This window comes from Monodelphis domestica, chromosome X (genome assembly GCF_027887165.1).
Source record: "Monodelphis domestica isolate mMonDom1 chromosome X, mMonDom1.pri, whole genome shotgun sequence".
Taxonomy (NCBI): domain Eukaryota; kingdom Metazoa; phylum Chordata; class Mammalia; order Didelphimorphia; family Didelphidae; genus Monodelphis; species Monodelphis domestica.
Genome location: NC_077235.1, coordinates 81,993,540 through 82,008,982, shown reverse-complemented (window position 1 = coordinate 82,008,982; position 15,443 = coordinate 81,993,540). Strand labels below are relative to the sequence as shown.

General features: G+C 43.7%; 1 protein-coding gene across 10 annotated transcripts in view; it reads right to left on the bottom strand.

Moving 5' to 3' along the window:
* ACSL4 (acyl-CoA synthetase long chain family member 4) overlaps positions 1-15,443 on the bottom strand; it is a 64,688-nt gene that overhangs the window by 13,804 nt on the left and 35,441 nt on the right. For all 10 annotated transcript variants that reach the window (XM_056808950.1, XM_007506927.3, XM_007506925.3 and 7 more), the window contains exons 5-9: positions 13,420-13,529; positions 12,723-12,861; positions 6,510-6,660; positions 6,040-6,163; positions 690-761 (exon numbers count right to left, since the gene is read on the bottom strand). In XM_056808950.1, the coding sequence (XP_056664928.1) occupies positions 690-761; positions 6,040-6,163; positions 6,510-6,660; positions 12,723-12,861; positions 13,420-13,529 (596 nt within the window). The remainder of the gene's footprint in view (positions 1-689; positions 762-6,039; positions 6,164-6,509; positions 6,661-12,722; positions 12,862-13,419; positions 13,530-15,443) is intronic.

Here is a 15,443-nt window from a genome sequence, read left to right as displayed (position 1 = left end):
TCGAAATAAAAGAATCCAGAACTTGGGAGTCAGGAGGCTCAGGACCCGTGTTCTCTCCAAAACTCAGTTTCCTCTGTTGCAAAATGGAGAGAGTAACATTAGTACCACCTACCTCACAAAGCTGTTGGGGAGTGAGTGACACTTCTGGAAATGTGAATTTGTATCATTACCACAAGAGAAAGATTTTTAATTTTTTAAGACTTTTAATTCTGTAGTCTTCAATGAAGAAGGCCATAAATCGTGCAAATCTCTTGAATTCCTTTTCTCAAATGTTTAGGTGACTTTAAACCACCCATCTGAGAAGCTTGCTTTTCTCAGGCACCAAATAAAAAGCCAAGCTATGAAAATGACCCAAACATTATCCATGAGTGCTATTAAAAAAGAATAAAAGGCATGCCATGGCACCTGTCTCTCCAACAAATTCATGATCAAAGCGGTTACGTACTGGAAATCAGGTTTGATTTGGAGTCAGAAGGGATGGGTTTGAACCCAGTTTCTGACACCTGCACTAGCTGGGTGGTCTTGAACAACCCTTCCAGAGCTCTAGGTTCCTCTTCCTTTAAGATGGAAATACTGTTACTGTTTCCTGTTTCCAAAATTCTGAGGGATGTGCTTTGGGACTTTCAAGTGCCACCTCCATAAATGGAACCATTATCATTCACTGCTGATGCTCTCTATCCCCAACTTACCGGAACAGCCGCCATGAGTGTGGGCTTCAGAACGCTGCAGTCGCCTTTGCTTCCTTTTTTAATTTTGCTGGACTATAGCAAAGAAGAAGTTCATCATAAAGACATGCCCCCAAAAGTTTAAGAAAAGAAAATAACTCAGATGCTGTCCTAGAGAAAGTCACTAATACGAGCTATTCCAAGAGAGGAGCTTCGAATGCCAAATGGACATCATGCCAGCTCTATGTTGATGCTTGGGATTTCCCCACTTGTTTTTATGCCCACTCTGGCTGACAGATCAAAACCCTACTGTGCCTTCTTGTTCTGGTGGGGTTGTTCAGTTGTGTCGAATTCTTGGTGACCCTATTTGGGGTTTTCTTGGCAGAGATACTGGAATGGTTGCCCATTTCCTTCTCCAGCTCATTTTACAGAGGAGGAAACTGAGGCCTACAGGCAACTGACTTGCCTGGGGTCACAGAGCTAGGAAGTATCTGAGGCTGGATTTGAATGCTTAGCCTTCCTGACTCCAGGCCTGGTGCTCTATCCATTGGTCAACTTAACTGCCCCACCTTCTCATTCTAGTGGATGCTTATTTCTGTCTTTCCAGAAATCCTCCAAAGCCCAAGGCCTTAACCGTGGATCTAAAAGTTCCCCAAGGTTCTATTCTTTTCTCCCTCTATGATCTTATCAGCTCCCATGGGCTCAGTTCTCCTCTCCCCACAAATGATCCCCACATGTATAATTAGGCCCCAGGCTCTCCTGAGTGTCCCCCATCACCAACTACCTAGTGGACATTTCAAACTATAGGCATCTCAACCTCAACCTGCCCCAAATGGAATTCATCATCTCATCTTCTAAGCCTATTTAACTTCTTTTTTTGTTGAAGGTACAGCCATATTCCTAGTAACCAAGGTTCATAATCCTCCATCTCACTTAGATCAAATTGGTTTGTTTTATTAACCCCTCACCTTTCATCTTGGAATCAATCCTATTTTTTTTTAAGTTCATTTTTCAGAAACCTTCTGGCTTAGAATCCATTCTATGTATTGGTTCTAGGGCAGAAGACTGGTAAGAGATATGTAATGGGGAAGAAGTGACTTGCTCAAGATCACACAGCAAGAAGTGTCTGAGACCAGATTTGAACCCAGGACTTCCATCTCTAGACCAGGTTCTCCATCCACTGAGCCACCCAGCTGTCCCTCCAATCAGTTCCTAAAATCTGTTGATTCTACCTCCACATCACGTCTTGTATTTGGCTCCTTTGCTCCATCCCCTTGGCCTCCACTCCAGTTTGGGCTTCCATTATCTCTTATTTATAAAGATATTGTTTTAATCAAATGCACAGAATAACCAATTTCCACATAACTTGTCCGAAGTTCTGATTCAAATCGTCTCCTTCCCATAGTCTATGTATTATCATACATCTCATTATCTCTTGAGTGGACTATTTCAACATCCTTCTAATTGGTCTGCACCCTCTCCATCCAGCTGCCAAGGCACAGGTGTAGTCATGGAACTCTGTTGTTCTTTAACGCCAGCGGCCCTGATTATCTCTAGGATCAAATATAAACTCTGTTTTTTCGCACCCCAGAAAGGCAGGCTGGAACTACATAGGAAAAGTGGGTTCCAAGCTACCTTTCGAATATGTGACTCCCGCCCCTTCACACGCTTGGTGGTCCAGCTAATCTGGCCCTCTTGCCCTTCCTCATATACAACATTCACTTATACACAGGCTTGACCAACGCACTCCCTTGTCTTCCAGAAAGGGTAGCTCATAGAGTCCAAAAGAGGCAGTGTTCCTCCCCGGATAGATAGGAAGCTCCCTGAGGGCAGGGAGAATTCCCTTGTCGTTTTGCTATGCCTGGCACATAGTAAGTGCTTAATCAGTGTGTACTGAGGTGTGCCTGAGCCTACTCAGCAGTAGCGCACACTCCGTGGGCTAGCCCAGTGTGCTCAGATTATCGGAATGCCTCACAAGAGCTCAGGCTATCCATTGGTGCTCACTTGGCATGTTACTGGCCCACCTGTGATTCCGGTTATCTATACTGATATGCGTGCTATACTGATGATGTCCTTTACTCTTCTTCTCAAGTTTAAGTCATTACTGGTAACAGAGCTACCTACCATCCATCTTATCACTATTCTTTGAGTCTTGGTAGTTTTTACTTTTCTGAGATCATGGCATTCATTGATTGAAAGGGGCAGCTGGGTAGCTCAGTGGATAGAGCGCCAGGCCTGGAAATTGGAGGTCCTGGGGTTCCAATCTGGCCTCAGACACTTCCTAGCTGGGTAACCCTGGGCAAGTCACTTCACCCCCCCCCCCATTGCCTAGCTTTTACCTCTGTTTAAAAACTAATGCAAAGAGAGGCAGCTGGTTGCTCAGTGGATACTGATACTCAATATTTATTCAAAGACAAAAATTAAGGGTTTTTCAAAGAAGGTTATATGTTGTTCTGAGTTAAACTTTTTTAAAAAATAGAAAAGGCAGGAACTTATTTTTTCTCCACCTCTCAGTGTGTACATGTACACAAACACATCCGAATGTCTGATTATATTTCATGTATATACACATATTATAAAAATGTACCTGATTGGAGAAAATTCTGTGAAAAAGTGTATCAATCCCTTGTAATGTTTTCAGGAAGAACACCCCCTCAACACACATATAGCCAAGCCCATAGGGCGGCTTGGCACATTTTATTAGTGTGTAAATCCAGGGAATTTTTAAAAAGGTAAATAGTCATTTATTGATGACAAATATCGATCACGAGAGTTTTTATTCATCAAGCTAAAAAATTAATTTTAAATGATCAAGTAAGCTGGTAAAAAATGCTTGATTAAAAATGCTGTCCAAAACTTTTCCCATTTTTTGATAGATTATATGTAATGATGCCATATATGCATAAACATTTTGGATAATTTAGAAATAAAGGCACATACATGGCTTGGTAATGTCTTTCGGGGCAATCTTTCTCTTCTTCTGGAAATCTCCCCTCTTTGAAATTGCCCCCATCCCTATTCCAGGCCTTCCTGCAGACGGTCTGTCTATCACTCTTTCCTGACTTCACCTTGAGTACCGTTACCATTGTTTCATCAAACAGTACTACTGCAACTACTGGGTGGTGGGAGTTGAGTTTGAATTGGCGCTTCCACTGCTGCCACTAATGGAAATAGGAGGAGACGTGTTCCATTTCTCCTCTGTTTGTTACCGTCCACAAATAATCTTAGGCCAGTCTGGCATAGCTGGCTTTTAAAGTATGCCTGTCATCAAGAACCTTGTTATTCTGGACGTCTCCCAGCTTAAACTGGGAAACAGGAAAGCCAGGAAGGCAGGCTCCTTGGGAGGACGGATGTCTCTAGAAGCTGTGCTCCTGGATGCTGCCTGTGGAGACCTGGGCTGCTTTGATTCTATCTAACCTCAGAAAGATACACATGAGATCAGGAGAGAAAAGGGATGACTAAAATAGGAAAATGTGAAATCTGCATCGGTGGGTGGGAGAAAAAATGGCCCTCATCTGCCTCCCCCAGAGCTTTGGGTCACCTGTTGGTCAACAGCTGCCATTGCCTGTGACTAGGAAGCTCTAGCAGCCTGGCATGCACTCCCCTGTTTTTGCTGTTATTCCAAGACCTGTCACTCGACTTTCCTCTTATTTACATTTGCATTGGTCAAATATCTGGTCTGCCAGTAGAACAGTACAGACCGAGCAAGGCAAAGTGACCCAAGTTGGGGGGAGGAAAGATCTGCGCCCACGTTTTTACCGTTTCCTGTAGATAAAGGGGTTTCTAGAAGAACTGGTGATTCATTATAATATAGTTACCCACGAAGACAGGGAGAAGTCCCTTTAAAGACTTCTTCATAACAGGCCTCTCCTGTTGGACTAAATTTACTGAATGGAAAAAGCCAGGCCATCAACAATCTCAAATTTCATTGCATTCTCCAGGCTGTCGCTATTGTTTTCAGGAAGGAATGGAAGAAATGGACTGCTTATGGCTGACTTCCAGACTTCCTAGGAGGGGAAACCCTACACTCGGGCCTACTACACATTTCCCCCCTTCACCGACCGTAAGACACGATAGGCATTTTCCTCTTTCTATGAGGCAAACTGAGAAGAGTTTTAATAGCAAAGATCCCAAGTAAAGAAGAATGGCGTGGCTCCCCGAGTCATTCACTGCTTGACTTGGCTCACCAGATGCTCTGGTTCTGTTCGAGAATTTACATAGTGAAATGAGCCTGTCTTCCTCTCTCTCCATTCACAATGGAACAGGTTTTCAATTTTCTTGTTTACTTAACAATACATCTATGGACGTAATAACAACGGACGCCTACCTTCTATAAAGAGTTCACTTGTACGTATGGCCAAGTCAGAACACATTTCCACACAGAAGCCACATTAAAAAGGTAGGAAAGGGGCAGCGAGGTGGCTTGGTGCACAGAGGGCCAGGCCTGAAGTCAGAAGACCCAAGTTCAAATCTGATCTCAGACAACCGTGTGACCTTGTGTGTCACTTTACCTTGTTGGCCTGAATCTCCTTCTTTGTAAAATGAACTGGAGAAGTCAATGGCAATCCATTCCAGTATCTTTGCCAAGAAAACCCAAATGGAATCATGAAGAGTTGGGCATGACTGAAAACAACTGAACAACAACGAGTAGCTCAGCTGTGGTTTACAACTGGAAAAAAAGTCACCCAAAGTGTTCTGAGATGGGTTTGGGAATGTAAAATAACAATTGCAGGGGGCTGCCAGGTGGCTCAGTGGATACAGAGTCAGGTCTGAAAATGGGAGGACCTGGGTTCAAATCTGGCCTCAGACCCTTCTTAGCAGTGTGACCCTGGACCAGTCACCTAACCCCCATTGCCCAGCCCTTACCGCTCTTCTGTCTCAGAAAGGATATTCCATATTCCAGTTCTAAGATGGATGGTAAGAGTTTTTCATAATAATGAAAAAAGCAGTTACAAGTTAGGTGCTGCCCATGTGGGCTGATATTTGAAGGTGCTTCAAGTGGGGACAGCTAAGAACAAGTGGCTCCATTTCTCAGACACAAATAAAAGCCTTTTTGGAGGTCCTTCGAATGAAGCTCCCCCATATGTCCATGGGAGAAATGCCCGACAAAGTCAAAGTGCAGCCCTGGTTTCTACTGTCTTAGCTACTCAGAGCATGAAGAAAGGAACATGAATGGATTTCTTTGGAAATAATTTAGAGCTTCGCCGGCAAAATCCAGCTTTCATAAAATCCTGCTTGACCATTGTACAGTGGTCTAGACCACAAAACTCTCAGGAACTACGGAGGAAGTCTGGGGGAATGAGTGTGTCTATTGCTTTCCAGGAATGGGTTAGTAGCAAAATGAACCACCCTGAGATAATGAAAAGGTTGTCACCTGATCCGACAGTGTAAGAGGAGAGGAGTAGCCAATCCTGCAGCCATACGTAAAGCACGATATTTCTGCTGTCAACTCCAACACGTGAGCCAAAGGCAAGTAGCCGATATAGGTGTCTCTTGGTCTGAAAGAAAAAAGAAGGCTCAGGTGACATTTTCTTCTTTTTAAAAACCCCTCCCTTCCATCACTACTGTGTACGGATTCCAAGGCAGAAGTGCAGTAAGGGCTGGGCAATGGGGGTGAAGTGACTTGTCCAGGGTCACCCAGCTTGAGTTGAGATTGGAACCCAGGACCTCCCATCTCCAGGCCTGGCTCTCCATCTACCGAGCCACCTAGCTACTCCCAGGATATTCTTTTTCACAGCATTCCCATTGAGGAAAGAAAGGAGATGATTGCTTGAAAACAAAAAGTGCCAGGACTGGTAAGTGATCAATCTGAATGCCAATTAGAGGGCTGAAGAGAGTCCTTACCCCAAGCCAGGAATCCGCTCACACTGCCCTGTCATTCCGGCTATCAAGTTGCAGTGATGCATCATTACTCCCTTAGGTCTCCCTGTAGAGCCGCTGGTGTACATCACAATAGCCAGGTCCGAAGGGCCCGGTCTAATGGGGCTGAAGTTTGCTGGAGGAGAGAATCATACTTTCTTCAGTTTCAGAGCTCGATGGCCGGGCCACAGGCCAGGTTATCATGCTAATGGCAACAAGTTGGGCAAGTCCCAAATGCACCCTGCATTTTGGTCAGGGGAGACTCCCATTCATGGCTCAGGCTAATCCCAATGCTACTGCAAGACACCCACTGGGAGGTGCCCGGGCAACCCTCAAGAGCAGAGAGCCTCCCTCCCCACTGCACAGAATTAAGAAAGGCACAGCTTTGGGAACCGTGGTTCTATTTGGGTTTAGAATTTGTGATGACTGCCCTGTTTCTTTGGTCCCCTGCTCCCCTCCTCCCCAACATGTTTTTGGATACTACAAAAAGCAACAAGGCCAACTCCCACCACCCCAAAACCCAAACCCACAAGTGATGGTGGCCAGTGGTGGAGAACACCTCAAAGGAGCCCATTTTCACGGGTCCAGGTTCACAAAGCTACAACTTGGGCCAGTGTAGCTGTTCCTGAAATACCTACGGAAGGCCTCCCTCTTCCTGAGCACAGAAGCTCTGGGCACAAATTCCTTTTATATTCTACACAGAAACAAAAAGATCCCAAATAATTTCTGGGGGGCTCAATAGAGTGAAATAAACAGACTCAGTTTCCCCTACAAGAGAGGGCCTTCAAGCCATGGTTCATAATCTTCATGTATTATCCTGTGGAAAGAACTTTGCGAAACTTAAAGATTACAGCAATAAGTATTACTTTGATTTATTTATTTTAAGCCCTTACCTTCTGTCTGAGGATCAATACTAAGTATTGGTTTCAGGGCAGAAGGGTGGTAAGGGCTGGGCAATGGAGGTGAAGTGACTTGTCCAGGGTCACCCAGCTAGGAAGTTTCTGAAGCCAGATTTGAACCCAGGATCTGGCTCTCTATCCATTGTGCCACCTAGCTCCCTCAATTTGCATGGCTTTTAAAACAATGTTTCTCTTCCTGTGTGCCTCTCTCTTGATGTCTCTGTCTCTTGGTAGACTAGCTGGGAAGGTCTGATGGATTTGGGGGTTTCCCCTCCAAGAAACAAATGTTCTCCTGCTGTTTCTCTGTGTACACAGGCCTTATTATTTTTGGTGGCCCAAATTCCAGCAGAGCTGTGCATTGGCACATAGAAGGCACTGGCTGATGAATGGTTGTCAACTTGCAGCCAGGGAAGCCAAGGTAAACGAAATCTGTTGGAACAGAGGGAGGAGAGGTGCCAACCGTGTGCCAAGGGGTTAGGGGAGCCCTTGCTGTTAACTCATCCTGCTAGCTTGAGACCTTCCCAAAGAAGATAGCTGAAGGCAGCTGCTCTTTCCACCTGTTAAGCAAGCTGGTGCTGGGGCAGAGAAAGCACAATAAGGCCTTGCTCAGGGAGGAGCTGCTAGAAAATGGCACCCACCCTGCCAAAACAGGCCTGCCGGCAACAATTGCTTCAGCACTTTACCAAGGAGGTTAGCCCCAGGAGTTTAGCAGCAAGAACAGAGCAAGCCTGGAAGGCAAGGGGAATTCTGGAGTCAAGCGGCCTTCAAGTCAGCAGGAACTGAGTTCAAGTCCCACTTCAGATCCATCCTGGCAGTGAAACACTAAGGATCTCACTTTAACCTAAGGCTGTAAATGCCAGAGAAAGCATGGGTTTGCACAAGGAGAAGAAGCTTCTTCATCTAGGAGTCCCCTACATCAATGAAATCACAGATCCAGGTTCTTTCCCAACAGAAGATGCTCTATTTTCTTTTTCTGCCAATATCAAGCAATAGCTAGATAGGGACTGAGTACAGGATTGTTTCCCTAAGTGATCTTGGGCAAGTCCAATGACCACTGCCCTAACCCTTACAGTTCTTCTGCCTTGGAACCAATATACAGTACTAATCCTAAGATGGAAGAGAAGGGTTTAAAAAAAAAGCCATGAAGGAATTTGGGAAGCAAAGAGCGAGAGCATGTTTGGATGAGGCCCAACAGAAGGTGAAGCAGGAGAACCCTCTCATTGGGCTATGCTACAGGCCACTTAGGAGAGAAACTATAAAAGCAGAAAGAAGCCAAGGCTGAGATGGATGAAAGGGTGCTCTAGATCTCATAAGAAACAACCATCTTTCAAACACCTCCCAGGGTCCAAAACAGAATGGCTGCTTGTTTCTGGCCTTGCAGGAACCCAGAAAGGTGGAGGAGAAAAAATGATCCGTCATTCTAGTCCACCCCCATGGTGAGGGGAGTGGGGATGCATCACTGTGGCCTAGCTTTGGGGAAAGCAGGTTTCAAAGTCACTAGAAATAAGGATGGGTAAGACTCCAAGGCCTAAAGTTCTACAAAGCTGTAGTCCAAGAGGTAGGAGAGTCTCTCAAGAATGAAATCCTGTGATTTCAGAAAGAACTGGAAGACAAACAGCAAGACTGTGGAATGATCAACTGGGATAGACGCAACTATAATGAATGATCCAGGACAATTCTGAGGGACTTGGGATAAAGAATGCTCTCCATCTCCAGAGAAAGAACTGCTGGAATGAGAGTGCACATGAAAGCAGATCATTTTTCACTTGTTTATTTGGGGTATATATTTGGGAGTTCTCATTTTATAAGATTATTCACTTATAAAAACAAATACTATGGAAATATGCTTTGCATAATACATGTAGAACCCAGATCAAATAGCTTGTCAGCTCAAGGAAGGGAAGGGGAGAGACAATTTGGATCATATAATGTTGAAAACCTAAGTAGAAAATTGCTATTACATGTAATTGGGAAAATAAAATATCTTTAAGAAAAAGAACGAAATTCTGAAGACATTAGTAGAAAAAATTTTGATTAAGAGGAAAAGGAAGAGCTGCCTAAAGAAACAGACCTAGCTATACAGAGAAGTTCAGATCCAAGTTAGATTTTAAAAAGGCACATGAGAGTAAAATGGGAAGCTCAGTAGAGATGACTGCCAAAGAGAGTGACACGGGCCAGCAAGAATAGTATCAAGACTGTTCAAGCATCTAAGGGGCTTGGGCTGCCAACAGATGTCAAGAGAACCTAGAAAAGGATGGGAGTGAAGGGCATCTAGGTGGCTCAGTGAATAGAGAGCCAGGCCTGGAGACAGGAGGTCCTGGGTTCAAATTTGGATTAGACACTTCTTAGCAGTGGGACCCTAGGCTTAATCCAAATTTCCTTACCCTCATGACTCTTCTCCCTTAGAAAAAATACTTGAATCCATTCTAAGACAGAAGGTAAGGGCTTTTAAAAAGGGGGAAGGGGGAAATAGAACAAAAATAGTTAAGGAAGATTGAAAACCCAAGATGTGAGAAGATAATGAGAATTCATAGCTCTCCTCAGTCACTTCAAGTTAGCAGGCCTGAGAGCCTACACAGAGATGGCAAACCTTTTAGAGACTGAGTGCCAAACTGCAACCCTCATGCTGCCTATGAGCCGCCTCCTTACTGCACACAGGGGAGGGAGGAAGTGCTCCCATTGGGCTGCTGGGCAGAGGGGAGGGTCATGTGAGAAACATCCTCAGGTGCATGTGGAGAGGGGGAGGGAAGTAGCCCCCTCTGGCATGCATGTCATAGGTTTGCATGCATGTCATAGGTTTGCCAAAAATAGAGTTATACCCTAGGTACTGAGATACAACTTGTGAGATTTTTTCTGAGATTTTTGTAGATCAGAGAGATAATAGGTACACATCAAAAGGGGAAGAGAAAATGTACTAACTTCCTTTAAAAAAAAAAGAAAGGGAAGGATTTCTATTCCTGTAAACTATCAATCAGTAAGCTTGGCTTCCAGGTCTAGCAATAAGAATATTATATAAAGGAATAATGGTTATCTAGAAAAGGAAGGAGGAGGAGGAGGAGAAAGGAATCTTTCTTTTCTTTTTTTTTTTTAACTTGGCTGGAAAGGGCTTCATGGAGATGAGATTACACCAAACTCCTTTTTCACCAGGATTGTCTGATTCATAAATCAGGGGAATGCTATGGGCACAGTCTAAGTAGATTTCAACAAGAAGATAGTGAGAAGTGGGCTCAAGGAGAACACAGTTATGTGGCTTTGGAACTGGCTGAGTGAGAAGGCCCAAAGGGTCATTGTGATAACCGCCTTCAAGGAGTAGACTGGAGAGTGAGTCGAAGTTACAGAGGTTTCCATTTCAGCTCAATGTAAGGAAACATTTTCTAGCAATTAGAGCTGTCCAAAAAGAGGAATGGGTAGCCTCAGGAGGTACCAGGCTAGTGGTCGTCTTCCAGTTCTCTTCTGATATTGGCTGGGCTAGATGATGTTGGGGTTCCCTTCCCATTGATAGTTTCTATGCTTTGGGGATGAGATTGCCAGCTCCTAGAGCTTGCTGGTTAATTTCCTGGGGCCCTACTGAGTTGTGTTTTGTTTTTTTCCGGCTGGTAGAATTACTTCCTCAAGAATGCTGGTCCTTCGGCTTTTGCCTGTGCAAATAAAACCTAACATATATTAACCAAGCTTTTAGTTTGAAATCTTAACAGCATTTTCTAAAATGGAGAAAAAAAGCTTAAAAGCCTCTAATCTTGCAACCAGAGATTTGAGTGGTTTGGTTCCATGTTCAAATTAGTAGCAGGGCAAGTCTTGGCATGAAACCCCTTACAACTTTTGAAAAATCACCACTGTCCAAGAAGAGGGAATTGTTTTTTCTCCTCTTCCTCTTTTTTTTCTTTATTTGAAGAAATGGCTGGGGCAGCTAGGTGGCTCAGCAAATTGAGAGCCAGGCCTGGAGTTGAGAGGACCTGGGTTCAAAATTGACTTCAGATACTTCCTAGCTGTATGACCCTGGGCAAGTCATTTAACCCCCATAACCTAGTCCTTAGAAGCCCCAATTACTCTTCTGCCTTGGAACCAATACCTAGTATAGATTCTAAGACAGAAGGTAAGGGTTCAAAAAAATGAAAAAAGGGATGGCCCTCCAGGAGGGGTGTAAGGAGAAGGCTATATCGGGAGAGATAGGCAACATAAAAACAAAAGATATCGATGTTTAAAAAAGAAAAAAGAGGGGGGCAGGTAGGTGGCTTAGTGGATTGAGAGACGCCCAGAGATGGGAGGTTCTAGGTTCAAACCTGACCTCAGACACTTCCTAGCTGTGTGACCCTGGACAAGTCACTTAACCCCCAATTCCTAACCCTTACCATTCTTCCACCTTGGTTCCAGGACAGAAGGTGAGGGTTAAACAAAAATTTTTTAAATTAAAAAAAATAAAAGAGAAGAAGAATCACCATTCTTACTTGGTTTAGTGAATAAAAATCATTTAAAAATATGTAATCTATGAGGGCTACTTAGGGAGTCTGCCAAGTAGTAAAGGGCCTGGAGGAAGAAATTTTCATTTTTGTCCCATAAAGAGGTGCTAAAGAAAATAAAAGCTGGTCAGCAAGTATTCTAAAGTCAGAACTGTTTTATTTTTATTTCAAGGAAATGGCAGCCATCTTTAAAAACAAACAAACAAACAAACCCTCTCCATCCATTGCAAAATCCATACTGTGTATTGGTTCCAAAGTGGAAGAGTAGGATGGACAAGGCAATGGGGGTGGAATGACTTGCCCAGTGTCATACAGCTAGGAAGTGTCTGAGGCCAGATTTGAACCCAGGACCTCCCATCTCTGGACCTGACTCTCAATCTACTGAGCCACCTGGCTGCCCCTAGGAAATGGCAGTTATCTTTCTGAAAGAGCAAGAAAGATTCCCAGAAACATAGTCTTATTTACAAGTCCAAAGGACCCATGACGAAAAACACTCTCCACTCCCAGAGGAAGAAGAACTGGTGAATGCAAACTGAAGTCTAGTTTTCTCACCTCATTCATTGTTCGTGCCTTTTGGGGGACAAGATGGCAACATGATTTTGTGTGATCTCCCAGGTGTAACTGATATCATATTGCTTGCCTTCTCAGTGGGTGGGAGGGAGAGAATTTCAAACTCAAGATTTAAAAAGCAAAGAATGACAACCAATAACAGAATAATAATAATATAATAAAGAATAATAAAGAAGAGGGGGAAATCACCAGTTTAGACTTTGGCCCTTTCCTCTAAATCATAAGAAGTGAAAACTACTATTAAGTCACCTAAAAACACAATTATTACTTACCATTTTCGGGCCTGGCTCCCAATTCCTCCACTGAACTCATGCTATGAATCTCAAATCCTTCGGGGTATTCTGATTTATCAACAGTTTTCTTGCCCACATAGATGATATGCTGAACACATTTGATGTCTACAAGGGCGGTCTAGGAAATGGAAAGAAACCTTGGCAATTACTTATGTCAAAATCCTGCCTCAGACAGGGACTATGTGACCCTCGGCAAGTCATTTTATCTCTATGAACCATCTGAAAAATGGGGGCCATGACAATAAGCCATTGCTTTGCAAATGCCAATTCCCTGTAATTCACCACCTTACACAATTTATATTGACCGTTTGGCCTCGATGTTCTTATCTATAAAATGGGGGAGTTGGACCAGAGGGCCTCCAGGGTCCTTCATAGCTCTAAATCCATGTGATGCACATTAAATCGCTAAATTACCATCTTAGTAGATCTCATCTCTTACTGGGGTGTTTGATGATGACGGTGCTTTCCTACAATGACACAAACTGCAGTCCCACTATGGACTTGCAATTTGATGACCTTCAAGAACTGCTGGGACCCCCAAATTCCCAGTGTGGCCACCCCAGTCCTTTGGCAATGGACCTGAACACAAAGCCTCTGGGAATGCAGGATCACCGTTGTTTCACGAGGCACTGAAAGTCCGAATAAAACTCGGGAAAGAAGTCCATTTCGCACCTACCTTAAGTTTATGCTCCAGAAGGTCAACACTTGTGATCAGATAGGATGCTTCTGATTCATTCAGTCCATGGATTACGGCTTCTTTACCAAGAGTGGCATACAGAGTTACAACTGACCGATAAACACAGGGGGGAAATGATCAACGATCAGAATGCTGAAAAGAAGGATCTTAATCATCAACAAACTTGAATTAAGTTTAAGTAACTAAGCCACACGGAGAGGGATATTCCATTCAGACAAGACCTTCTTACCCTGCCATTATAGTCTACATGGCAAAGTTCTCATACAGTATATTGAATAGTGGAGATCTAATATTATCTGACGGAAAATGCAATGCTCTTTAACAGTTGACAGGATTTTATTATTCCATGGAGTTGGCATGAAGAAGGTAGCCATGTGCATTGGGCTTTAAAGGCAGCAACGATTTCAACAGGCAGGAAGGCATTCTAAGCTGGGTGGCTCAGGGGACTGAGAGTCAAGGAGGGAAAGATTCATCAGGCGTAGGATTTTGGCTAAGGTTCAGAAATATTTATTGAGTTAGTTGGGATGAAGCTCTGCCCCCCAGAGCTAAAGCCATAAAAATTGATTTATAAGCCAGAATGCCGATTTGTTAATTTACAAGGGGATAGTCTTAGGGAACTGGTCCCAGAAATTCTCATAGCACACTTGTTCTAGGGTGATTGACTCTGAAGAACATATCAGAGAAGGCTAGGGGATCAGAGAACTAGAAGAAAGGAATTAGGGAATAAGGGAAGCTTTTGTGGATTTATGTTTTACTCGAGGAAGATTCCCTTTTAAAGACCTGGGTCCTGGTGTTTAAAACGAGGGTGCTTTCTCTCCTGATGGGCATTGGAGAGAAAGTGCAATCTCTAACTCAACGCAGTGTTTCTTACCTATTACCCAGACATTTTAAGCTTACACACCCCCCCCCCCCCGCCGCCATCAAGTACCAACAATTAAATACCAGCTGTTTCCCTGATTGTAACTTGTTACACACCAGTGACATTTTTGTTGACTACTTCCTCACCATTTTGACCCTCAAAGCAAACCATTTCTGGTTCAATGGTAACAATGCTTTCTAGGCTTATTTCAGGGAAGAAAACTATCTTTGTGCAGAGTGAGCACTCTTGTCTGTTTCCCCTGATTATTTAACTTTGCCAAGATTTGAATTGTCAGAAGTATTTCCCCCTGGGGAAGCTAGACACTTATCATTCTAATTCAAAAATGGGGTGAAGAGGGAGTGTACTTATGAGGAAGGATGGGCAGTTTAGCTGAAGACAAGAGCTGAAAATGGAGGAGCCACAACCTCATGACCAGCAAAATAGAAACTTGAGACTGTGATAAGATTTTCCCATTAGAGACCAGAGGAAAAAAGGATCAACAGGAGGAGAATGAAGACGGACGTCAATGTGCCTGAAGCATTGGGGAAATACTTGTGTTGTCCCTCCATATATATGCAGAGACTTCACATAAACCCAACTTGTGGCCTTTCCACATTTGTCCTCTCCATGTATGACTCTTTGAGATATATTCCGAATGAATTCATTTTTCTGGTGTTTTGATTTGTTGGAGAATATATGCCAAGGGTTTGTGAGTGAAGGGCTTAGTTTTTACTTTAAAAAAAGAAACTCAAAGCTATTTTATCTCATTAAATACCTTTTGCACTGAAAAAAAGTATAGTGAAGTGTAGGCTTGAGGGGGCTGATAATCCAGTTCACATAAAGTGTATTCTGGCAGCAGCAGGATGGACAAAATGGAGGACAGGAAAGGAAGCCCGTGGGAAGACATGGGAGGCTATTGTAATAGGTCAATGAGGGGCTGATGAGGACCCTCATCATTATGATAGTAAGTGATAAAAGAGCAAGGATGTCTGGTGTAGAATCTAGGCAAGCATTAGCTTTGGAGTCCAAAGACCCGGGTTTGGAATCCTACTTGTGAGCTCCTGACTGACTCTGGAGAAAGCCACATAACTGTACTAACTGCTACAAATTTGTTATCCTGCCTCAACTGGGCCTCACCGCCACA